Source organism: Erythrolamprus reginae, chromosome 1, assembly GCF_031021105.1.
Source record: "Erythrolamprus reginae isolate rEryReg1 chromosome 1, rEryReg1.hap1, whole genome shotgun sequence".
NCBI lineage: Eukaryota > Metazoa > Chordata > Lepidosauria > Squamata > Dipsadidae > Erythrolamprus > Erythrolamprus reginae.
Genome location: NC_091950.1, coordinates 321793421 through 321819571, shown reverse-complemented (window position 1 = coordinate 321819571; position 26151 = coordinate 321793421). Strand labels below are relative to the sequence as shown.

The window sequence follows — 26151 nt, the reverse complement described above, 5'->3', positions numbered from 1 at the left end:
AAACTATTGTAAGAAGCAAAAGAAAGAGGAGGATTCAGTTTCTCAGGTTATTATCAAGCTGCCCTGCTCACCTGGATGAAATATTGCATAAATTTGAAAAATAAGAGAATATTAGCACTAGAAGGTCACGATGTAGAAGCAGGGTGGCACACTTTTCTATGGGACAATAAACACAAAGTTCACCAGTACTTCCTAAGATACCACATTAGATGAGCTATTTTAGCAGTATGGATAAAAATAGAACAACGGATGTATAAGGGAATCCCTGTCTGGTTGTCATCACTAGAGGTACTTGTGCACCCAAAATTTCTGAACCTGGGGAAAGTAGTCACTTAAAGAGAAGTTATAAATGAAGATGTGGATATAAAATCTAGGAAAGAGCTGCTAGAGGATGGGATCGAATTGGAATGGTGGGCATACCTTCAGATTAAGTCACAATATTTAACATACAAGAAAAGGTTTTTTTAAAAAAAGAACGGGGTAGTGAGAAGGAACTAATGCTGTTAGATAAAATCTTGCTAGGACCAGAGGATAAGTTGATAAAGAAAGTTTACCAATATTTATTAGAATATAAAATGGCAGGTTAAAGAAATGATGGTTATTTGGGTGCAAAATTTCGGATATAACATTAATTTGAAAAATGGCAAGAATTATGGGATAGGAACCGAAAACTGACTTTGGTCACAGCCTATAAAGAAAATCTATATAAAGTGTTTCACAAGTGGCACATTCCATTAACAAAATTAGCAAAAATGGATAAAAAAACTCTCAGCACAATGTTGGAAATGTAAAATAGCAGAAGGTTCATATGTGGTGGTTATGTAAAAAAGCAAGGAAATTTTGGAATCAGGTTAAGATATGGGTAGAAGAGATTCTAGGTAGGGACATAGAAATGAATCCAGAACTGTTTCTACTAGGAATTACTCATGAAAAATACGAAAAAGGACAGATATATTTAATTCTACATATAACAACTGCAGCAAGATTGATACATGCGCAATATTAGGAAAATGGAAAAACTCCATTGGAAGAAGAAATAATAGAAAAAATATTGACATGTGCAGAAATGGAGAGACTCACTGGAAATGAAGGACAAGGGGAGCTATGCAATATGGGATCAATTTTATCTATGGATAGAAAGAAAAAATGGTCGAAAAAGTAGAGTGTAACAATTGTTTCTAATTTAACAACTGCTATGATTCACTGAATTGTAATGAGGGATAAAAACCGGTCTTCACTTAGCAACATAAATTCTGGGCTCAATTGTGGTCGTAAGTCGAGGACTACCTGCATTTCAGAGTTTTGTTTTGCATATTTAGCAAGAAAGACAACAGTATGTTGTGGTCACCCACCTAAAATTCAGTTCTGGTTAAACCAGGCTATACATATATTGTGGGGATTGAGATATTCCCTTCCCCCTAAGCTTATAAAATTTATGCATGGTATGTCTGTTTGTATGATCGGTCTCTTAAATTGGGGTTTTTAAAATTACTTTTTATATTAGATTTGTTATATTTGTCTTTTTTACTGCTGTTAGCTGCCCCGAGTCTGCGGAGAGGGGCGGCATACAAATCAAATCAAATCAAATCAAATCAAATCAAATCAAATCAAATCAAATAATCAAATCAAATCAAATCAAATCAAATCAAATAAAAAACAAACAAACAAACAATAAATAAATTATATGCTCATGATAATTGGAAAAAGCCACTCTCTTTTTTTTTTCTAGATGCTCAGTGACTTGTTCTCTCATAAACAATTCAAAAAGACAAGTCCAAGTCCCATTTCTGGCAAGTACAACTGTAGGATCAACACAAGATGTACAGATGGCCTGCGTTGTATGATTCTTCTTAAGTTCCCAGTGGAACATATCTATACAACACCTGAAGATGTGCAGTTTTAAAGCACGTAGATGACCTTGGAAACGTCTTGCTGAAGTAAACCTGGAAAATTTATCACAAGCTGACCATACGCTTCTATTATTGAAACTAATCTAGAAAACCTCTAATGGATTACCTCAGAAACAGCTCTCAGCTTTTTTTCCCCTTTTGCTATTGCAGTCAAAAATATGTTCTTTACTAAATGATCAATACGCTGTTCAATTGCCAGGGTTATGTAAAGAAGCATAAGGCTAGGCTGATCCTTTATTTTAAAACTGTCTGCTCTGCACATCCCATTGCCTGTGGAGAAAGTCATGCACCAATTCTAGATTTTTCTGCCCAGATTGGCTCGCAACAAATGACATTCACTAAGTATGAGGTAATGTTAGCTTATCTTTTTTATAATGGAATCATGTATAAAGTTACACTGCTAATTTTTGTACTAATCACACTGAAGCTTGGAAAGATGTGGGAGAGCAATGAAAATATTTTTTCTTTTGAAAAGGACAAAATAAATGACCAAAAGATTCTTGCCTGCCCCTTCTATGCAGCAGAGTGAACACATTCAGCACACACACACAAAACCACACCAACTGCAACAATATTTCCTTCTATGATTGAGAAGAAGCCATCCCAAATTCAATTCAATTTATTACATTTGTATGCCGCCCCTCTCCGAAGACTCGGGGCGGTTCACAACAATAATAAAAACAATATTCCAGCAAAAACAAATCTAATATTAAAAAGCACATAAAACCCTATCATATTTAAAAAAGCAAACAACACATACATACCCAAACATAAATATTTTAAAAAGCCTGGGGGAAAGGTGTCTCAACTCCCCCATGCCTGGCGGTATAGATGGGTCTTGAGTAATTTACGAAAGACAAGGAGTGTGGGGGCAGTTCTAATCTCTGGGGGATGTTGATTCCAGAGGGCCGGGGCTGCCACAGAGAAGGCTCTTCCCCTGGGCCCCGCCAAACGACATTGTTTGGTCGATGGGACTTGGAGAAGGCCAACTCTGTGGGACCTTATCGGTCGCTGGGATTCATGCGGTAGCAGGCGGTACTCTGGTCCAATGCCATGCAGGGCTTTAAAGGTCATAACCAACATTTTGAATTGTGACCGGAAACTGATTGGCAGCCAATGCTGGAGGAGAGGGCAGTTTGCCACAGGATGCCTTTGAAATCAATAGTGCACTGACTGAGTGGTGCCGGGCTTTTGATGCCCTAACTTTGTGCCATCTCTACAGCAAAAAATTGCCACAGAAATGTGGTGATTCATTGCTTTGGTACCAAATGACAAAGCTCAACCTCATCCTTCAGTTCTGGAAAGATTCTTATTATCACATTCCCTTATTTAAAAAACACAAGGGAGGAGGAAAGTAACCTTAGACCTCACATTAAATCCAAGACAAATTTATCACTCTATGACAATAACAAATGTTTTGGCCCTTCTCTATTTTTTTTTTAAAAATCCATTAACACTATGTTCAGGATTGTATTTTCATTTGGCAGCCTTGTCCTCCTGACCTACATTTCTCAGTATCATGGTTGGTGCTTCTGGACATGTGCTATGATATTTTAAGCCTCAAATTCTGAAATGGATGTTGTATAGAAATGCCAATCAAACTTCCAGAAATTTTTGATGGCTGGATATTACAGCATTCCAAGTCTTTTATTTACCAGAGGTAGAAATTATGAAGGTGTCCTACTTAATGACTGGTTTATTTATTTATTTTTATTTATTTATTTATTTTATCAAACAATTACAGGGTAATTTGTACAAATAAAACAATAGATAAGTAATGATAAAAAGTAACAAAAGAAGACAATAGGACAGGGATGGTAGGCACAGTGCTGCGCTTATGCAAACCCTTTACAGACCTCTTAGAAAGGGGGAGAGATCAACTGTAGATAGTCTAAGGTTAAAGGTTTTGGGGTTAGGAGTAGAAACCACAGAGTCAGGTAGTGCATTCCAGGCGTTGATTACTCTGTTGCTGAAGTCGTATTTTTTGCAGTCAAGTTTGGAGTGGTTGACATTTAGTTTAAATCGATTTCATGCTCGTGTGTTGTTGCAGTTGTTAATCATGATTTTTTATTCCAATATAGTTGTGTTTAATGTAAGCTTTTTTTCTCCTTGGTTTATTTATTTAGAACATTTATATGGCCATCCACCTTAAGCAAATAACTTGGGGCAACCAATACCACAAGGGTAATGTAAATGATTACTGTTGTATCCTGGCAACAGCTGGGTATATGAGGGCGTTCCCTCTCCTCGGCGGGAAAGATCCCTGTTTGAGATTGGCTGGCCGAGCCTCAGGGGTGGGCAGCAGGCAGGACGGGGCGGAACACAGTTCCACCGGCGGAAATGAAGATCCGTGTGCAGCTCCAGCTAATTGGCGGCTGTCACTTCCTAGATTACCGGGCTCGGCTCGGCTCTCCTTCTTTTCTCTGCTGCTACAATTTGCGCTCCTTGCTTTTTTCCTCTTCCTTCCTTCCTGGCCTCAGACAAGCTTTCCTGCCCGGCTCCCCTCCAGCCTCACGCGGCTACCTCCTGCCTGAGGTGCAAGCAGAAGGGGTAGGTGGAAGTGGCGCTGGCAGCATTTATGCTTCTGGCAACACCCATTCGCCTGGCTATCCAGCCTGAGGTGGTGGGGCGACCCAAGGAGAGTGCGGGAAACGCAAAGCAAATTGTCATCCCAGTGAGCGACACTGGTAAGGTTGTAAGTCGAGGACTTAACAGTTCACTTAAATGATGATGATCATTCAACCACTCCCACCTGGTCAGATGGCTGGCAAGCCACTCTTACCCAGTCATGACTATTAAGCCACACCCACAATGTGGCAGTAAAAAGTATGGCTGCCCATTACTGCCAAGCCTGGCAGCAGGACATATATATAAAGCTGCCAGGCATGGCCAGAGTGTTCTTCTGTTTAAGGTATTTATCTAGTTGTTTGTTTGTTGCTCTTCAGTATTACACAATAAAAGGCAGTTCTAAGTTTCCTCAGTTCCTTGTGAGGATATAACAATTAGTTTCTGTTCTATTTTGGTGATGATACTGCTTTTTATTTTGTTCAAAGAGTTTCCAAAGAATAAGAAGAGTTGCAATGGTGTGCTCAATGAAAGTTCACTTCCAGGCCTATTCTGTTTTTTCTCTGGTTGCTCCCAGATACTATATAAAAACGTATGGCACAAACATATTGAGCAAGTAGATATTTTCAAATAATCATCGTAATGAAAATAATAATGATAATAATAATCCTCCAGAGAGGCACTGGTGACATAGTTGTTGAGCTTGTGATAATCCAAGGAATTCCCAAAGGCTATCCAGATTTCTATAAGCCAGTTCAAAGATAAATATACTAACAAAAAAGAAGAAGAAGAAAATGTATATAACTGGAATACAGAACTCAATCTGATTTACAGGCAATGCACCTCAAAAACTGAACATTGAAGTACACAAGAAAATATTTTCAGATTGTACTGCATTTGGGCCTGTATTCTTCTTCCCTGATAATGGGATATTTTATGCTGAATATATTTAAACGTTAATAACATCCATACAAACAGATACTACTGCATAGATTCAAAAGGCCAATGCTACAACAGAATTGACATTTTGAATTTCAAGCAGTCTCAAAAGGTCATACTAACATTTTAAGCAGAAAGGTGCTCACCGGTGGCTTGTTATATCAAATTCCAGTTCAGATGGGGCTTTTAAAAGTAATTGTACAAGTCTTCCAGGATAATAATTTTGAGATAGAATTACGAGCATTGCTTAAGTTCACATAGAAGAATATGAGGCCTATTATCTGGTGTCCTAAAATTCTTTTTCTTTTACAATAAGCAAGTTTCTAGTTCTTACACATGTAAAAACAGGCTTGGAAACCATAACAAAAAAGCCTAGTAAACCTACAGAATCCAGAAGCTTTTATAGTATAAATGGAAACTTCCATAATTTACACATATTTCAAAGCATAGCTGTCTTTGTAACATATACTTCGATTCAGAAAATTACAGGTAGTTCTTGATTTACAACTATTAGTGAACATTCAAAGTTATAACGGCCCTCAAAAAAGTGACTTATGACCCTTTTTCAACCTTAGGACTTCTGCAACATTCCCATGATCACATGATCAAAATCCAAGCACTTGGAAACTGGCATGTAGTGTATTTATAATGGTTTGCATTGTCTCAGGGTCATGTGATCACATTTTGGGAATTTCTGACAACCAAAGTGACAAGAGAAGCCAGATTCACTGAACAATCAAGTTACTAATTTTACTGCAGCGATTCCTTAATAATTGTGGCAGTTATTAAAAGGCTGTAACTCAATTAACAACTGTCTCACTCAGCAACAAAAATTTGGGGCTCAATTGTGGTTGTAAGTCGAGGACTATATGTATAAAGAAAAACAATATTGACATAACCAAAGCATAAAAACTATCTTCTATTTCTGTTCCTCAAATGGGAATAAATGCAAAATATTTTGTGCCCAATCTAACAATTGCAACGAGACAAAAGTAACTTGTTTTAGTTTAATTTCTAAACAGCTAAATAAAAATCACAAGCTACAGTATATCAGAAACATGGACTAGTTCATTCAAAATCAAATGCTACTGAAACATGTGACCTGATAATTGGAGTCAGACTCCTTTGGTTAAAACCAATCTTCTAATTTTCATCCACGTGAACATTATGGATCACTCCCAATCCTCCTTCATGTTTATTTACAGAGACAACATGGACCACAGCTATTCTTTTTTGTATAAAGTTCTATAGACCGTCAAAATTAATTCCAGTTAGCATAATAGATATATCTCTTAAGGGATTTATTTTGAGACTGCTCAATTATATTTAACATTTTCTGTCCAGAACAAAAGTGTATGTTTTGTTGTTTGAGCTCTGTTCAAATATTTAAGCATCTTAATATTTATTCCAATTATACCTGCAGTGGGTTTTTCCAAGCACAAGGGAGCCCCAGCAACAAAGCCTCACTAATGTTTCAAAAATAGCAGGGGAGCAAACTAATGAGCCTCTGTGAGAAGGAAATAATCTGCATTTACTCTCTTTCTAAACAAAATATTAACTAAATTACAAAATCTCCTAGGACAGGTTGAAGAGGATTTCATTATAGTTTTCACAGTATATTAAACACATAGTGAACAGGCCATTTATAGATGAAAGTGATGTAAAACCAACTGATATGATAATAGATTTCAGTGTCCCACGTTTATTGGCAGTTGTATAAATACTACAATTTACAAACTACGGATTAAGACGTTGATTTCTGTGCTGTAATCTGAATGTACCTGATGAATTTTTTTTTTTGCAGCTCTATAACATCATTAGAATATTTTAAGTCCCCGGTAATTATGAAAATGAAAGCAAACACAAACAAAAGCAAAATCTCATTATGTCACAGATATTTAGGCATTCTCTGTCTGGAATTCACCACGTTGATAATTATACATACAAAATAATTTCAGTAGCGCCTTTGGCTTATACCATGGATTTTGCTTCCTTTTCAAGTGCTGCTATTAAGTCATTACATAAATTCATCTGACTTTGAGACAAATTTTAATATTTTCTAAAGCCCAAAGTTCTTAAAAACTGTGTACAATAACAGGAAAAATTATGACCTTCTCATTAATCCTTCAACACTGGAAAGACAAACTTATGTCGCTTAGTACTCAGTGGATTGTAAATCTAAAATTACTTGTGATGTATGAGTTATGTATAGCAGTAGGTTACATATGGATGGTTATTGTGATATAGTGTTATCCTTTATGTAGTGTTAATAAAAATATGTAAACAAATACATTTTTGATAAACATAAACGTGTCTATAAGTTTTTTCTTTTGTTTTTCCCCTATTTTTTCTTTGTATTGCTTCATTAAATAACTGAAAGTATAATATATGGAAAAATTAAATAAATAGTATGCAGTTTTCAAAAGCTCTCACCTTGCCCCATTTTTGAGAGCTACCCTATAAAAATTATATCTTTGTGTTCTTTGATGTCAGTTTACATAAGTGTACAGCAGCCACTTTCATTTTAAATCCCTTAATTTAGGAAACTTGATGTGGCTTTAAGGATTGTACTGTTGACATATGTGTATTGTTGTGCTAAATTTAGCCTGTTTTGTCAATGAAAGTGTTTAATATAAATTTGTATGTGCAACAATGTACCGTATGTTCAAATTGCAGATGACATATGAAATTATGGAATTAACATTACATGCAAACTTCCCCAGGCCCACACAGTTCTGATGCTCAGCCCTGGTGCAATAAGCCCCTTCCCAGTTTACTCTGAAGCTCTAAGACTAATAGGTTAAGAGCAATTTAATTTCCATGCTTTTTCCCATATGTATGTATTGTGTTGAAACAGATTCATTCAAACTGTCAGCCATTGAAGGTATACATGGAATTTATGGCTCCACAGCACTATAAACATAGAAACATAGAAACATAGAAGTCTGATGGCAGAAAAAGACCTCATGGCCCATCGAGTCTGTCCTTATACTATTTTCTGTATTTTATCTTAGGATGGATATATGTTTATCCCAGGCATGTTTAAATTCAGTTACTGTGGATTTATCTACCACGTCTGCTGGAAGTTTGTTCCAAGGATCTACTACTCTTTCAGTAAAATAATATTTTCTCATGTTGCTCTTGATCTTTCCCCCAACTAACTTCAGATTGTGTCCCCTTGTTCTTGTGTATACTTTCCTATTAAAAACACTTCCCTCCTGGACCTTATTTAACCCTTTAATATATTTAAATGTTTCAATCATGTCCCCCCTTTTCCTTCTGTCTTCCAGACTATACAGATTGAGTTCATTAAGTCTTTCCTGATACGTTTTATGCTTAAGGCCTTCCACCATTCTTGTAGCCCGTCTTTGGACCCGTTCAATTTTGTCAATATCTTTTTGTAGGTGAGGTCTCCAGAACTGAACACAGTATTCCAAATGTCTCACCAGCATTCTATATAGCGGGATCATAATCTCCCTCTTCCTGCTTGTTATACCTCTAGCTATGCAGCCAAGCATCCTACTTGCTTTCCCTACCGCCTGACTGCACTGTTCACCCATTTTGAGACTGTCAGAAATCACTACCCCTAAATCCTTTTCTTTTGAAGTATTTGCTAACACAGAACTGCCAATACAATACTCAGATTGAGGATTCCTTTTCCCCAAGTGCATTATTTTACATTTGGAAACATTAAACTGCAGTTTCCATTGCTTTGACCATTTATCTAGTAAAGCTAAATCATTTACCATATTACAGACGCCTCCAGGAATATCAACCCTATTGCACACTTTAGAGTCATCGGCAAATAGGCAAACCTTCCCTACCAAACCTTCCCCTATGTCACTCACAAACATATTAAAAACAATAGGACCCAGAACAGACCCTTGTGGCACACCGCTTGTAACCTTACTCTGCTCAGAATACTCGCCATTAACAATAACTCTTTGATGTCTACGCTTCAGCCAGCTGCAAATCCATTGAACTATCCAGGGATTAAGTCCAATCTTCACTAATTTATCTATCAGCTCTTTATGTGGAACCGTATCAAAGGCTTTGCTGAAGTCCAGGTAGGCAATATCCACGGCACCACCTTCATCCAACACCTTTGTGACATAGTCAAAGAAATCAATAAGATTAGTCTGACATGATTTGCCTTCAGTAAAGCCATGCTGATTTGGGTCCAATAAGTTATTGTTTTTTAGGTGCTGATTTATCCTCTTTTTGAGTAGAGTCTCCATCATTTTAACTACAACTGATGTCAAGCTAACTGGCCTGTAGTTACCAGCTTCTTCTCTACTGCCCTTCTTGTGAATAGGCACAACAATGGCCATTCTCCAATCCTCAGGAACTTCTCCTGTTAACAACGATTGGTTAAACAAATCAGTCAGGGGGGTAGTAATGACAGATCTGAGTTCTTTAAGAACTCTGGGGTGGATGCCATCTGGACCCATTGCCTTATTTATCTTTAATTGTTCAAGTTCTTCTAAGACATCGGCTTCTAAGATCACTGGAGCTGAATCCGTACAGCTGGAAACAATGCTATATCCCTCTATAGTATTATTTTGTAAGGTGTCTTTTGAGAAAACTGAACAGAAGTAGCTATTGAAATGGTCAGCAATCTCCTTATTCCCATTAATGCATGTTTTATTCCCAGTACTAAGCTTCGTGATGCCGCAGTTTTTCTTCTTCTTATCACTAATATATCTGAAGAAGGTTTTATCCCCCTTCTTTACAGATTTGGCAATTTCTTCCTCTTTTGAGGCTTTAGCAGCATATATTATCTGTTTCGCCTCCTTCTGTCTCATTTTATACACCTCCCTATCAGCTATACTTCCAGACTCTTTATACCTCCTATAGGCAGCCTTTTTTTCATTGACTATAGCCCTTACATCATTGCTAAACCATAGCGGTTTCTTCTTCCTTTTACCTTTAGTTATTTGTCTTACATACAGTCCAGTGGCTTTTAAGATGGCCTTTTTTAATACAGTCCACTGGGTGCTCGCTCCTGCCATTTTATCCCTCCCCTTTAATTCATTATCTAAATATTCCCCCATTGCATTAAAATTTGTTTTTCTGAAATCAGCTCTTTTCAGAAATACCAACAGCAAAGGACTATTGCTTTCATTATTCCATGGCAAAAACACATATGAAGAAACAGGGACTGTTCACAATTTTAAAACTGGGACATACCTATTTCTTAGTCCAAAGCTAGATCTGAGACACTTATAGATGACCCCTGATAACACTACCAGAATTTAATCAAATTTACGTTTTAAAAAATTGGACAGTTTTGCTTTCTTTCAGTAGAAAGAAAAGATTTCAAAGTGTAAAGGGAAAAGTAATGTTCAATCCAATCACTTTCTTTTGGATTTGTGATGTAAGATTTGTCACTGGATATTAATTAGTTAATTAATTAAATTTGTATTTGTTTACCTATTGCATCATGGATGGGATTATATATATTCTTTGCTTTTTGACACAATATTTCTCTATCGGCTGATCGGCTGTCCAGAAAGGAGCAGCAGTAAAACATGCAGGCTTAAGGCTGAGGGTTATCAATCTCTGCTGTTATAATCTCATGGTTATTTAGTTATTACATCTCCACATGCTTTAAATCTGGATGCTTCTTTTACTTTTCTTCTTTTCTTCTCCACATGGGGCAAAGATAGAACCCTAATATTCCAAGTGCTGAACAAAGTCTACGGAGAGGGGCGGCATACAAATCCAATAAATAATAATAATAATAATAAAAATCATTATTTTCTGCACAAGGGAAATTCAAGGATCCATATAGAATAGCAACTGAATCCCAGTATAATGTGAGCACCTTCCTGGATGCTTTCAGATTAAAACTGTTTTTATTATGTTTCTTTTATTAATCTATAGTATCACACCAACAAGAACCGTGTACACACAGACACACACACACATACATGTATATTTGTAAAATACCCTTGAGCTTGGAAATTAGCATTTCCATTTCTATGTAGGCTGGGAGAAATAATAAATAGCCCCCTGTCAGAGGCTCAGTGAAGCCATCTTATATCTTCCTCATATCTACTGTCAGGCACTGGGCCAAGACAGAACAAAGTTCAAGGTGCTCTGGATTGAGATGGCCTGGTGCTAAAACAGCAGCTGATTCAGCAGTTTGCAGTTTTCATTTCTTTTTGTTGTCACTTTTCTATTACCCTTTCATAAATCTGTTTGTAATTTCATCTTTTTCTTTTTACTTTACAAGCTATGTGGATCACAGAGAGATTCTTACACTCAAAGCACCCTTCTTAGGCAGATCTGGTTTCATAACACAGAGAGAATAGAGAGCTCATGAAAGTTTAACTGTAACATGAATCTACACCTTCACCTGTGGTTAAAAAAAAAGAAAGATTTATTTCCATCTAGCAATATCCAGCCACTTACCACCTGGTGCTTGAGAACATGAAAGAAATAGTTCAGAAAGACAAAAAATAGCTAACGTGTAAAGTCTCTTTTGTTCCAGATCCAGTCTTAAATGAAGTTGTACTGAATCACAGGAGAGGTGTGGACTAGGGTGATGGGAAAGTAAGAGCAGGGAAAGGCCATGGGTAGCAACTGAGAAGAAGAAGGGAAGGGATTGGGAAGACCCCCCCCCCCCGGAGATTAGAACTGCCCCTACTCAAGACTCACTTATACCGCCAGGCATGGGGGAGTTGAGACACCTTTCCCCCAGGCTTTTTTATATTTTGTTTTATGTTTGGTATGAATGTACTGTTTGGTTTTTTAAATAATGATAGGGTTTTATATGTTTTTAATATTAGATTTGTTCCACTGCTATATTGTTTTTATTGCTGTTGTAAGCCGCCCTGAGTCTTCGGAGAGGGGCGGCATACAAATCAAATAAATAAACAAACAAATAAAGACTGTTCACAACACAACTATTCTTACAAATCTTCATTTCAAGACTACATTCTGATGGTAAACTGATGGAAACTCAGAGCTTTATAAATGGTTTTGTAATTTTTTTTACAAATGACTTTTTAAGGTGGTTTCCAGAATTGTTTTAGAAGGCATGGTAGGTTTCAGGAATTGGAAAGTCTGGTGAGATGAGATTTATATAGGATATGGCTGGCTCAAATCTGCCCAGATTTTAAAATAAGGTATTCACATAACTGCTCCTGTAATAAGAAACAATCAACAAGATTAGGTATTACTTGTTCGGATTCTCAATAAGATTTAATTTAATTCAATTTATTTCTATGCTGCCCAATTCTCAAAGGACTCTGGGCAGCTTCAAGATTTATTTATTTACTTACTTACTTACTTACTTACTTACTTACTTACTTACTTACTTACTTACTTACTTACTTGTCAAGCATGTATAGCATAGTAGTTTGCATAAACGTAAGTAAAGAGTAATGATAAAAATAAGGACAATAGGACAGTAGGACAGCGACGGTAGGCACAATGGTGCACTTATGCATGCCCCTTACAGACCTCTTAGAAATGGGGAGAGGTCAACTGTAGACAATCTAAGGCCTGCATGAAGCTACATAAGGTCTAAGATCTACATGAAGTAGACATCTAATAACATTCAATGGAAAAGATAGGTAAACATTCAGAAAATACCAAAGGAGGAAATAATTTTTTAAAATTATGTTAACACTAAAGCATGATTAATTCAGTGTTATATGCCAATTTAATTAATTTGTCCAAAGACTACTGAACTTGGAATAATCAAATACAAAAGTTAAATATAATCCTGACCCTAAATTATTGAGAGAAATTATCAAGGGCTCATGTCTTAATAATAAACTTGCAAGTAAGGCAAATATAGGTGTCCCAGGATAATGTTGTAGGATCCAATCAGGGTTGGTCACCAGGACCAGAGGTTCACTGAGCTTTCAGACTCATGCTGCAACCCACCTTCAGAGAACTTCACTCTCACTATAATGTGTGAGACTGTGTCAGCACCTTGAACTTAGTCCTATCTTTGCTCAGTGCCTGACAGTAGATGTAAAAAAGATATAAGATGGCTTCACTGAGCCTATTTGTAAGTCCTCTTGGAAAGTCAATATGGATTTACAGATGTCTTCCAGTAATCTATTTTGATTAAGTGCCATCAAGGTTATGTCGACTGTTAACGATCACATACATACACTTTCTCCAGGACAATCTATATCTTGTCCTTTGTGTCTTTCAACATCATGTCCATCTCCACCTTAAGTAAATCCATTATGTTTGTTTTTCTTTCACCTTTCCAAAACATTGTGGACTTCTTAAGACAGTTAAAACTTTGTATAATGTTTCTGAAATAGGATAGTTTGGTTTTGGATACTTGTGTCTTGAGTGAGATCCCTGGGGTGATTTGTTGATCTACTTTATTTCCTTGATGATCTATACTGTTCTTGGGACTCTGCTCCAAGGTTAAAAAGCATCAATACTTTTTCTGATCTGATTCTTCAAAGTTCAACTTTTGCTTTCTTCATAGAGGGTCAGAGGAAAAACTATTGCATGCACAAATCTGATGCTTGTAGGTAAAGACCCATCCTCGTATCTGAATATCCTTTTCAAGGTTTTCAGTGCTACCCTTCCAAATGCTATTAGGCACATATTTTCGGCTATTGGTTTCCTTGATATTTATTCCTTCAACATCTTCACTGTCAATTCTAAGGCTGTACTTATTGCAATTCGTCTATGGTTTTAAATTTAAGCCTATGTTTTCCACTACGCTGCTTGATTCTCATGACCAGAATTTCTGAATAATTTGCATGCTCAGCTATTGGAGCATAGTTATCAACATAGTACAGATTGATGTGTCTTCCTCCAATTTTGAAACTATACTAATTTTCTTCAATCCAGCTTCCCTCATCTTTAGAATATAAATTGAATAAATAAGGTGATAATATATAGTCTTGTCTCAATATCCCCTACCTCCTTATTTCCTATCTAGATATTCATATACATATACAGTACAGCCTCTTTCAAGAATGCTGTTTTACAGAATTCCTAAACTAAGTCAAGGTTCACACTAAATCATTTATTTGTAGCCAATCTCCTGGGATGTTGCTAAGTACAGCAAAAAGATAAGAATGCTACAGTTCTCCAGAAAGGGTGGACATGCTTAGAGAATAGAATTCATATTTAGAGAATAGAATGGAATAGAAGAGAATAGAATAGAATTCTTTATTGGCCAAGTATGATTGGACACACAAGGAATTTGTCTTTGGCGCATATGCTCTAGTGCACATAAAAGAAAAAATACATTTGTCAAGAATCGTGAAGTACAAAACTTAATGATTGTCATTAAGATTAATCCATGTCAGAAGGTGTGATAGAATGAAAAGAATGGCTCCAAGAATGGCTCCTCTTTTTCCTCTGCTACATAAGTGATATAATATCTAATCTGAGCATGTTTTTCCAAAGCTCATACAGAATTGCTGTCTTATCATATAAGCGCTGCATAACAATATGAACTTGGAGTTGATAGTGGGACATGAGCTTTTGTTAACTAGTACTGATCACATGGAAAAGGAATAACAAGTAACACAAGAGAGTTCTATACTCTTTTAAATACATCTTAAGAATAATGCACAAGGTGTTACAAAATTCCATGGAGTTGACAAGAGTGTCAACTATAGATCAGACCAGCAACTAATTTTAAAAATCGTTGAGATTTATTCCTGACTGGGACAACCAATCAGAACATGGTTAGTCAATGAATCTTGTCTGCTGACTCAGTCAGCCAATCACGGTGAAGTCCTGACTGAGTTTGTCTGTGAAAGAACATGTGGTATTGTTATGTTTACAAAAAGTTATTTGAATCAGCAAAATTCAGTCATTTGTGAAGCTTCTGATTTATTTTGCTATGCACGAAGCAACAAAAACATGTGGAGGAGGCTTAAATGTTCACATACATAGACCTCTATCAGTGAAAGAATTGTTGGCTGGGATTAAGAAGGAGGGTAATCTACCCCTACCTGAACAGAGAGGTCGTTTCTTTTTTTGCCAATTCTCCATGTAAATGCATCTTTAGTACACAAATTTTTATGCTTTTGGGGAGGCATATGAGACAATGCATTCGAAAAAGCAAATGGAAAAGTCTCCACTCCTCCTCATCTTCCAGGGTTTTTTGAAGCACAGCCTCAAACAGAGTACCTCCCATTTTATTCCTTGTGAGAGCAACTCCCTCAATCCTAACTTCTGAACAAAGATTACATATAATATTTTGCATTATGTCTCATATTAAAAATGACATCACTGCTATCAAAGAAGGATTTGAAAACAAATAAAAGTTTCTTTTTGACTTTTGGTAATTGGATAAAGGGGAAGGTAAAGATCTCATGCTTATCCAGAATCTCATTCTAAACAGAATCACACTTGAGGTACATATTGTAAGAGCAGAAAAATATTTACTGAAAAGGGGTGTGCAAAATGTTTTAATTCAAACCGTTACCAATCTGAAATGTTACACTCTGAGATCAAAACAGTTGTTTTACAGATGAGAAGTGGTCTGTTTCAACTATTATAGTAGTGTTTTAATTTCAAAATGGTGATTCAAACTCAAAATAGAACAGTCCATTTCTGAAAAAGTTTGCCAAGAAAATTGCATGGACTTGTCATCAAAGCAATAATAATAATAATAATAATAATAATAATAATAATAATAATAATAATAATAATTTATTGGATTTGTATGCCGCCCCTCTCCATAGACTCGGGGCGGCTAACAACAATGATAAAAACAGCATATGACAATCCAATAATAAAACAACTAAAAACCCTTATTATAAAACCAAACATACACACAAACATACCATGCATAACTTGTTATGGCCTAGGGGGAAGGAATATCTCAACTCCCCCATGCCTGGCGGTATAAATTAGTCTTGAGTACCGTATATACTTGAGTATAAGCCGAGTTTTTCAGCCCCAAAAATGGGCTGAAAAACCCAACCTCGACTTATACTCGGGTCACCACAAGAGGGCGCCGAATCACCACTTGGGACGGCAGCAGGGAAAGGAAGAGGAGGAGAGCCAGAATAACTCACAGCCGCGGGGGAAGGAGGAGGAAAGGAAAGAGCTGTGCTCCTCCTCCTTCCCCTGCTGCCGTACCAAGTGGATCTCTTTAACAAATCTGCTTCCCCTAACAATACAAGGGGCAATAAATAAGAGAGCCAGCAAGCTAAAGGGGGGGGGGGGGAACGGCATGAACTCTCTCTAGGCTTTAGAAGCCCCCAGCCGGAGAGAGAAGCAGATTTGTTAAAGAGATCCACTTGGTACAGCAGCAGGGGAAGGAGGAGGAGGATAGCTCTTTCCTTTCCTCCTCCTTGACGGCTGTGGGCTATTCTAGCTCTCCTCCTCCTCCTTTCCCTGCTGCCCTCCCAAGTGGATCTCCTTAGCAAATCTGCTTCCCCTAACAACACATGGGGCAATAAAGGGAGACCAGGAGGAGGGAGAATCAGGGGTGGGAGATCCAGCCAGCAAGCTAAAGCGGGGGGGACGGCATGTACTCTCTCCAGGCTTCTAAAAACTCAAGTTTAAAGACCCATGGGTTAGGGTTAAAAATGCAAGAGTCTTAAAACCTGGAAAGCTTGTGGACTTCAACTCCTACTCCTGAAGTAGCATGGCTGGTGCAGGAATTCTGGGAGTTGAAGTCCACTAGTCTTAAAACTGTCAAGTCTTTACCCTGGGTTAGGTTTAGAAATAGGTTTTAGCTTGGTTGCTGATTGAGCTACTTTTTTTACTTTTTAATTTATTGTTATTACCAGATTGCTTTTATTTACCCTCTTTTAAATTTACAGAGCTAGTTAACTGGTTTTCTTTAAAATAAATATTCTAAAACATTTAATCTACTGATGTCTCAATTAATGTAATTATTTTTATAAGTTACCAGTAGCCACTGCATTTTCTAACCTCGGCTTATACTTGGGTCAATAAGTTTTCCCAGTTTTTGTGGCAAAAACTGGTGCCTTGGCTTATACTCGGGTCGGCTTATACTCGAGTATATACGGTAGTTTAAGAAAGACCGGGAAGGTGGGGGCAATTCTAATCTCTGGGGGAGGTTGGTTCCAGAGGGCCGGGGCCGCCACAGAGGAGGCTCTTCCCCTGGGGCGCGCCAAATGACATTGTTTAGCCGATGGGACCTGGAGAAGGCCAACTCTGTGGGACCTTATCGGTCGCTGGGATCCGTGCGGTAGCAGGCGGTTCCAGAGGTAGTCTGGTCCAATTGCCAGGAATAAACCTGACTCAAAGGCATGTGTGCACTCTCTCTCTCTCACACACACACATTATGTACTGCTAGATATAATGACCGAGTGACTATAGGCGTCATCACCTGTTGCCTCTTGCAACCCTGCTTACCTCCAGGTCGTAGAGATATCGGAAGTTGTTCTGTTGGTTAGCAGCTCTCCTTACAGCTTCAGCCAATTCCATAGCTCCTCTGCCCCCCTCTGACCAGTGTCGGCAAGGGACTGCATCAAAAGCTCCAGACTCCTTGGCTATGTCACAGACTAAATTAATCTCAGCAGGCGAGTCCGTTCTGCCAACAAAAGAGTTTTGGATTATTTCATTTGTAATGGTATCATTAATCATAGGCAGAGTTGGTTTAAGGAATTTGGGGGCTCAATGCAACATCGGATTTGGAGCCTCTCATCCAGACACAAAGTAATATCACAGATGGACTCCTAGAGAATGGTGGAGGAGGAAGAAGGACAATGTGCTTTAGAGGAAATTAGACCTTTCTGCTGTCAGTACCATTCACCATGCAGGAAAACTATGCTTAGCCTCTGGGTGGGCCTGTTTACCTCAAAACCCAGCTACACAGACAAGCAGTTGTACCTTCTTCATTTTTATGCACATAACGCAGATATCTATATCTTGCTTTCGCCTGCTATTCTGCTTGAAAGGAACCATTTTCTGGACTAGCTCCAGTGGTGGGCAGCAGGCAGGATGGGGTGGAATGCAGTTCCACCAGTGGAAATTTATTTATTTATTGAATTTGCATGCTGCCCCTCTCCAAGGACTCGGGGTGGCTCACAACATAAATGAAGCTGTGTGCCCATCTCCAGCTGACCATCTCACCCACCCATCCTCCTCCTCCTCGGAAAGCGGCAGGGAGACCAGCACCAGCAGGAGTTGCAGGGGGCCCATTTCCTTCCCCAACTTTTCTCAACAGCTGATTGGCATCCGTTCACCTAGCTACTCAGCCTGAGGCAGGGAGTGACCCAGGAAAGAGAGCGCGGAAAACGCAAAGCAAATTGTCACCCCAGAGAGCAACACTGGGGAGGTTGTAAGTCGAGGACTTAACAGTTCACTTGAACAATGATGATTAAGCCACTCCCACCTGGTCACATGGCCGGCAAGCCACTCCTACCCAGTCAAATGACTATCAAGCCACACCCACCCTTTAAAGGGGCCCTGATAGAAGTGGGTGTCAGCAGGTTCTGACCTGTTCTGGAAAACCAATAGCAGAAATTTTCAGTAGTTCATAGAACTGGTAAATACCAACTCTGACTGGCCCCGCCCCCACCTATTCTCTGCCTCCCGAGTCCCAGCTGATTTGGAAGAAATGGGGGAAGGGAAAAGAGATTTTGCAGTATCCTATGCCCGCCAAGCCATGCCCACAGAACTGGCAGTAAAATTTTTTGAATCCCACCACTGGGCCCTGATCAAGCAGGAAGAGGGAGATTGTGATCCCACTGTATAGAGCGCTGGTGAAATACATTTGAAATACTGTGTTCAATTCTGGAGACCTCACCTACAAAAAGATATTGACAAAATTGAACGGGTCCAAAGACGGGCTACAAGAATGGTGGAAGGCCCTAAGCATAAAACGTATCAGGAAAGACTTCATGAACTCAATCTGTATAGTCTGGAGGACAGAAGAGAAAGGGGGGGGGACATGATCGAAACATTTAAATATGTTAAAGGGTTAAATAAGGTTCAGGAGGGAAGTGTTTTTAATAGGAAAGTGAACAGAGGAACAAGGGGGCACAATCTAAGGTTAGTTGGGGGAAAGATCAGAAGCAACGTGGGAAAATATTATTTTACTGAAAGTAGTAGATGCTTGGAACAAATTTCCAGCAGACATGGTTGGTAAATACACAGTAACTGAATTTAAACATGCCTGGTATAAACACATATCCATCCTAAGATAAAATACAGAAAATAGTATAAGGGCAGACTAGATGGACCATAAGGTCTTTTTCTCCTGTCAATCTTCTGTTTTTCTATCACCTACAAGTACTCCTTGACTTACGACCACAACTGAGCCCAGAATTTATGTTGTTAAGTAAGAAAATTGTTAAGTGAGTTTTGCCCCATTTTAAACTTTCTTGCCACATTTGTTAAGTGAATCACTGAAGCTGTTAAATTAGTCACATGCTTGTTAAATGAATCTGGATTCCCCATTGACTTTGCTTATCAGAAGGTCGCAAAACATGATCCAATGAAGCCAGGACATTGCAACCATCATAATTATGAACCAGTTGTTAAGCATCTGAAAGTAAAATCACATGACCATGGGGATGACCATTAGTGTGAAAAATGGTCATAAGTCACTTTCATCAGTGCTGTTGTAACTTAGAACAGTCGGTAAATGAACTGTTGTAAATGGAGGACTACCAGTATACTTAAAAGGTTCTCCAAGCTGGAATATGGATGAGAATAGTAGATTTGGGAAGATTAATTCTATTAATAAATGTCATTGGATACTTATGCATACAAACCTTGCACTGTATCATTTTTAATGCCATGACAGGTAAGCAATCCCAGCAAAAGCAAAGTAATTTATACACACATGACGAGCCAAATATCTTCCAATACCTACAAATTAATCATTGCAAAAGACACTGGTTTGCTGAAAAGGTCAGGAGCTGATATTTTTTTCCTCTTTCCCCCATCCTCCACCTCATTCCTTGCGTAGTCTGAGCATCTAATTCCTAGTCATTTTCCTGTTCTTCCTAATTGACTAAGAATTAATCAGTTCATCCAAATCGTATGAATGGCATGTATGCATGTTATCTATTATGGGTTTTTTTAAAAAAATGAGGGTTTTATTGTCTTAGATATTATATTCGACTTCTTTTTATTGTTTTTGTATTTATATTGTTACTGTAAGCCACCCTGAGTCCTTTGGCATTGGGCAACATAGAAGTCCAGACAGACAGACAGACAGACAGACAGACAAACAGACAGACAGACAGACAGACAAATCAATAAGCAAGCAAGCCCTGCAGGAATGTAATCCCAAATCACAGGCAGAGCTTTTAAGCTTGACTTGAACTTCATCTTCTTCCCATTCAGACCTGACTCGAAGTAAGGAATGGTTTCCAGGGAGTGGGAACAGAAGATACCAGCAAAAGTACAATTGTGCTGTTCGTTCGAATTCCACCATCTTTTTGCGAAGATCTTCAGTATGTACAATACACACCAATATTTTTATCCTGATATAATCGAAGATTTGTTTTGAATATTATTTTGACTGGGTTGCATGTAAAAAGTAAACAAAATATTTAAAATCAGCCATTCTTAACTCTGAAGAAAGAATTGGATATGTCTAGTTTGATGAAAAGAAGGACTAGGGCTGACATGATAGCAATGCTCCAATATCTCAGGGGTTTCCACAAAGAAGAGGGAGTCAAACTATTCTCCAAAGCACCTGAGGGCAGGACAAGAAGCAATGGGTAGAAACTAATCAAGGAGAGAAGCAACTGAGAACTAAGGAGAAATTTCCTGACAGTTAGAACAATTAATTAGTGGAACAACTTGCCTTCAGAAGTTGCGAATGCTCTAACACTGGAAGTTTTTAAGAAGATGTTGGAAAGCCATTTGTCTGAAATGGCATAGGGTTTCCTGTCTAAGCAGTGGGTTGGACTTGAAGACCTCCAAGGTTCCTTCCAACCCTGTTTATTTCATTCCATTCTCTTTAATGATGGGAAATGTGGAAGGAAAAAAAAACCAGGGTGACCAGCAGCAAGATGAGTTGATGAAGTTACAATGAAGATGATGCACCCCTGGAAGATCTGAAGATCAGGAACTAGATCTTACTGGAGAAAAACGTCTATATTCATGGTTACTAAGAGTGGACACTGACTTAATGGTACATAATTGTAGAGAGGATAAAGAACGGAAATGAAAGACTGGAGAAAGAGCTGCTATCAGGGCAATTGTCAGGTAAGAGGAACTTGAGCCTGGGCCAAAAAAATAATGTGAGAAAATATGGGCCATCTCACAGAATAAATCAATATCGACAGGAAAGTTCATTCTACCCACAAAATATTTATTGGATTATTTCATTTGTGATACTGGTAGTATTCATCGATCATAGGCAGAATGAGGGAGGGGGGGGGGAGTACAGACAGAATAAAAGCAAGTATGAACTATATGGTATTGAGTTTTTAAAAATCTGGTCTAACTTGCTGGGCTAACATCAATCAATCAATCTCCCTACTTAAATTGTTATATACATTCAGTGCTTTAAAATTGGAAGTGAAAACGCTATTCAAATTTATTAGGAAGGAATACACTATAATACGAAAGTGTTCCCTATTCTCACATTTTCTATATGATTGGTTGCCATAATTAATTCTTTATGAGATAGATGTACTAATTTCAGGTCAATTTCAACTTTTTTCCCCCCATAGACCTATTCCCAGGAGTGGCTATAACTCATGTCTGGCACAAATTAAGATCTGAATTGTTACTTACAGGGTGGGACTTCTTGCCTCAAGCATCATATAGCCTTAAATAGAATTACTGGAATTTCCACTTTTATTGCCATTATTATTATTGAATAATAATAATAAGTCCTCGGAGAGGGGCGGCATACAAATCTAAATAATAATAATAATAATAATAATAATAATAATAATAATAATAATAATAATAAATTCAGCATGATTTTCATCAGCTTTTAAAAAGGAAAATTCTGTATACATTTTGGTGTTACTAATATTAGTTTATTATTATTATGCTAATTATTATTAGGATATTATTATTATTAATAATTAGGATATTATTATCTTACTAATAAGAACTATGTCTCAATGCAAGATTTGGCATCTTAAGCATTTGGACAACTATTTTGTACTTAAGAATCTTATTAACACCTGTATAATCAAACAGAACCTGTAAAACTGGTATTTGATTGGATGTATTCAACAGGTGGCTGGATGAAAGAGCTACCATCTACTCAAGTCTGAATCCAAACATTTGTATAGTCAATTCAAGCAGAAGTTCATCATGTCTTTTTTTTTTTTGCAGAAAACTCAGAACAAGATAATTGCATAGTCTACGAGATTGGAGGCAGTATATTCATAAACTTTAAAAACAAAACAAAATTCTGCATGCACACCTTGAAATAAATGTTCCATTTCTACAAATTGAATAGCTAATAAACATTCACTAATAGCAAAGAACAGCTTCAGAAAAAACGAAAGAAGAACATAGCCCCAATTGCTTCATTCTCTTCAAGGCTGCTTTCGAGTTTTTATAAACATGGGGAAATTCCAAATAAAAAATTCTGATAGATAGGTTGTCTGTTTTTCAAAAATGGCTTTTAATATAAAAGAAGCAGATAGGGACCCAGAGATAACCCTTCCCTTTTTATGAGTGGGGAGCCTGACCTGCTGGGAAGGAGAAGGGTCGTAGATGTGGGGGAGGAGATCTCTAAGGCGTTTGAGAACTGGGTATTATGGTCGTAACTGGGAGAAGTAGATATGGTGAGTAAGGGGTGGGCCGCTCTCAGGGAACAGGACTTGCTGTTTCAAAATGATTACTTGTTCCAGCCCCTCTTGTATACCTGGTGACTTGGGATGTCAGGGCCTTAGCCTCAGGCTGCTGCTATTAAAGCTAGGTTGGTTGTCAACAAAGCCCCCCTCGTTCAGGGCTTAATTCTGGAAGAGGGGGGTTGACCTGGCATGCATAACTGAGACCTGGCTGGGCCAAGAAGGGGGTGTTCCCCTCTCAGAAATCTGCCAAGATGGGTTTCAGATTTTACATCAGCTGTGACTCTAGGGAAGGGGTGGTGTCATTGTCTGGAAAGATCTTTGTCCTCATAGGATCCCTGCCCTGGAGATAGTTGGGTGTGAGTCTCTCCTCTTGACAATAGACTCAGGGGTTCAGGTGGGCTTGTTGTTAATGTACCTGCCTCCTAGCTGTGTTACAACAGCCATGCCTGCATTTCTAGAGGCGGTAGCCAGATTGGTGGGGAGTTCCCCAGGCTTATGGTGCTGGGGACTTCAATTTGCCATCACTTGGTGATCCCTTGGATGCAGCTCAGGAGTTCATGGCTTCCATGACAACATGGACCTGACTCTAGTAGTTCAGGGACCTACTCATAGTGGGGGGGGGGGGGGAGACACACAGACTTGACCTGGTGTTCCCCATGGGACAGTGGAGAGATGATCTGGAATTAAGGGGTTGAGATTCTTTTCCCTTGTCATGATCAGATAATTTCCTACTGAGGTTAGACTTTAGGACACTACTCCCCCACCGCAGAGAGGCGGAGCTGATTAGGTGGTTCCACCCCAAATGCCTAATGGACCCAGAAAGGTTCCAGAAGGGGCTTGGGGTGATACTGGACTCCCTTGTCCAAAATCTGTTCGAGTCCTTGGTGGCTGCCTGGAATAGAGCAGCACTGGGGGCACTGGACTGGATTATGCCGTTGTGAACTCTCCATGGCAATGGATCCAGGAAAGCTCCCTTGTTTACTGAGGAGCTCCAGGAGATGAAGCGCCAGAAGAGACATCTAGAGCGATGCTGGAGGACCAGTAACGCCAAGTCTGACCAAACACTTTTAAGAGTCTTTATTAGAACTTATTTAGTGGTGAAATGAGCAGCAAAATGCTCATATTTTTCTGCACTTATTGCATCTGCTGATTCATGCCCAGCTGCCCGATTTAGGGTGACTCATTCCCTCCTTAATGTAGGGGGAATGGAGGACCCCCTGCGGGGCAGAGCTGAGGAGTTTGCTTAGTTTCTATCGTATAATATCGCTCAGATTCGGATGGACTTTGAAATTGAACGGGTCCAATGACGGGCTACAAGAATGGTGGAAGGTCTTAAGCATAAAACGTATCAGGAAAGACTTAATGAACTCAATCTGTATAGTCTGGAGGACAGAAGGAAAAGGGGGGACATGATCGAAACATTTAAATATGTTAAAGGGTTGAATAAGGTCCAGGAGGGAAGTGTTTTTAATAGGAAAGTGAACACAAGAACAAGGGGACACAATCTGAGGTTAGTTGGGGGAAAGATCAGAAGCAACATGAGAAAATATTATTTTACTGAAAGAGTAGTAGATGCTTGGAACAAACTTCCAGCAGACGTGGTTGGTAAATCCACAGTATTTGAATTTAAACATGCCTGGGATAAACATATATCCATCCTAAGATAAAATACAGAAAATAGTATAAGGGCAGACTAGATGGACCATGAGGTCTTTTTCTGCCGTCAGACTCTGATTGGGGAATTCCAACCAAGATGATAGGGGCAGGTTTTGTATAACTGATTTATGCTGAGGATGCCATTGGTCTCAAGAAAGCAGAGGAAATTGAAAATAGGTTTACTTCAAAAATCCTATTGTGCAGTGTCCACTTTGTAATGGTCAAAAGACAGCTAGAACTTTGAATTTTACATATCCTTGCAAAATATTTTCTCATAGGTAAAACTTTGAACCAACATAAAATATCTACGATATGGTCAGGGCTGAATATTTCCCAAACAGTCAGGAAGCTGCTAATTTGCTTTAGTTCTTTTCAATCTATCTAGTTTTACAATCTTTGGCTGCCTCTCCTTCATTACTTCCATTGCCATATCTGTTGCTTAGGCCCATCTCCTGGCTTTCATATTGACATCCCCTCAATTCTTTAATGCTAAAATTATATTTTAATGAGGTATCACTGGAAGCCTATCTCCAATCTACATAAAACTTCTCACAATAGTTAATAACAAAAATTGATTTCAGAAAAAAAGATAGAATATTCACATCTGATTCACATAAAAATATCTCACTTTTTTCTTAAGTGTGGAAAAGATAAATTATTTTACCTGAAAACATTCAGAGCTAGAACAACAGGAACCCCAAACTGCTGGGTAATTTGAATTTGCTTCAACAAGTTGCTGCAACCATCTGACACCAGCTTGAGATTCTGTATGGGAATTGAAAGAAAACCAATAACAAATGTAGATTTGTTGTGTTTGTTTATTTCTAATAGAAAACTGTTTTATTGCTGTGCTTTTAATATACAATATGGATCAGCGCAATGAATTCTGTCCACTTACATTAATTCTTGAACATAAGGGAAAATAAGGTATGGGAAATTGAATTGAATCTTATATACCGTATTACTGTATATAGTAAACAATGCCGCTTGGCGGGACCCAGGGGAAGAGCCTTCTCTGTGGCGGCCCCGGCCCTCTGGAACCAACTCCCTCCAGAGATTAGAATTGCCCCCACCCTCCTTGCCTTTCGTAAGCTACTTAAAACCCACCTCTGCCGCCAGGCATGGGGGAATTGAGATGCTCTTTCCCCCTGGGCCTTTACAATTTCATGTATGGTATGTCTGTATGTATGTTTGGTTTTTTATATTAATGGGTTTTTAATCATTTTTAGTATTTATTGGATTATTATTGTACATTGTTTTATTATTGCTGTTAGCCGCCCCGAGTCTCCGGAGAGGGGCGGCATACAAATCAAATCAAATCAAATCAAATCAAATCAAAAATAAATAAATAAATAAACATTTTTCTCCCCTGTTAT

The 26151-nt window shown here is 38.4% G+C and overlaps 1 protein-coding gene across 2 annotated transcripts in view; it reads right to left on the bottom strand.

The window, feature by feature from the left end:
* The window catches only part of MTHFD1L (methylenetetrahydrofolate dehydrogenase (NADP+ dependent) 1 like), a 177777-nt gene that overhangs the window by 35548 nt on the left and 116078 nt on the right, over positions 1 to 26151 (bottom strand). The window contains exons 23-25 of one of the 2 annotated variants that reach the window (XM_070733708.1): positions 25440 to 25540; positions 17751 to 17928; positions 12439 to 12565 (exon numbers count right to left, since the gene is read on the bottom strand). In XM_070733708.1, coding sequence (XP_070589809.1) covers positions 12521 to 12565; positions 17751 to 17928; positions 25440 to 25540 — 324 coding nt within the window. In that variant the 3' untranslated portion in view covers positions 12439 to 12520. Of the gene's footprint in view, positions 1 to 12438; positions 12566 to 17750; positions 17929 to 25439; positions 25541 to 26151 lie in introns of those variants that run through there. The other variant, XM_070733706.1, reaches the window with a different exon arrangement.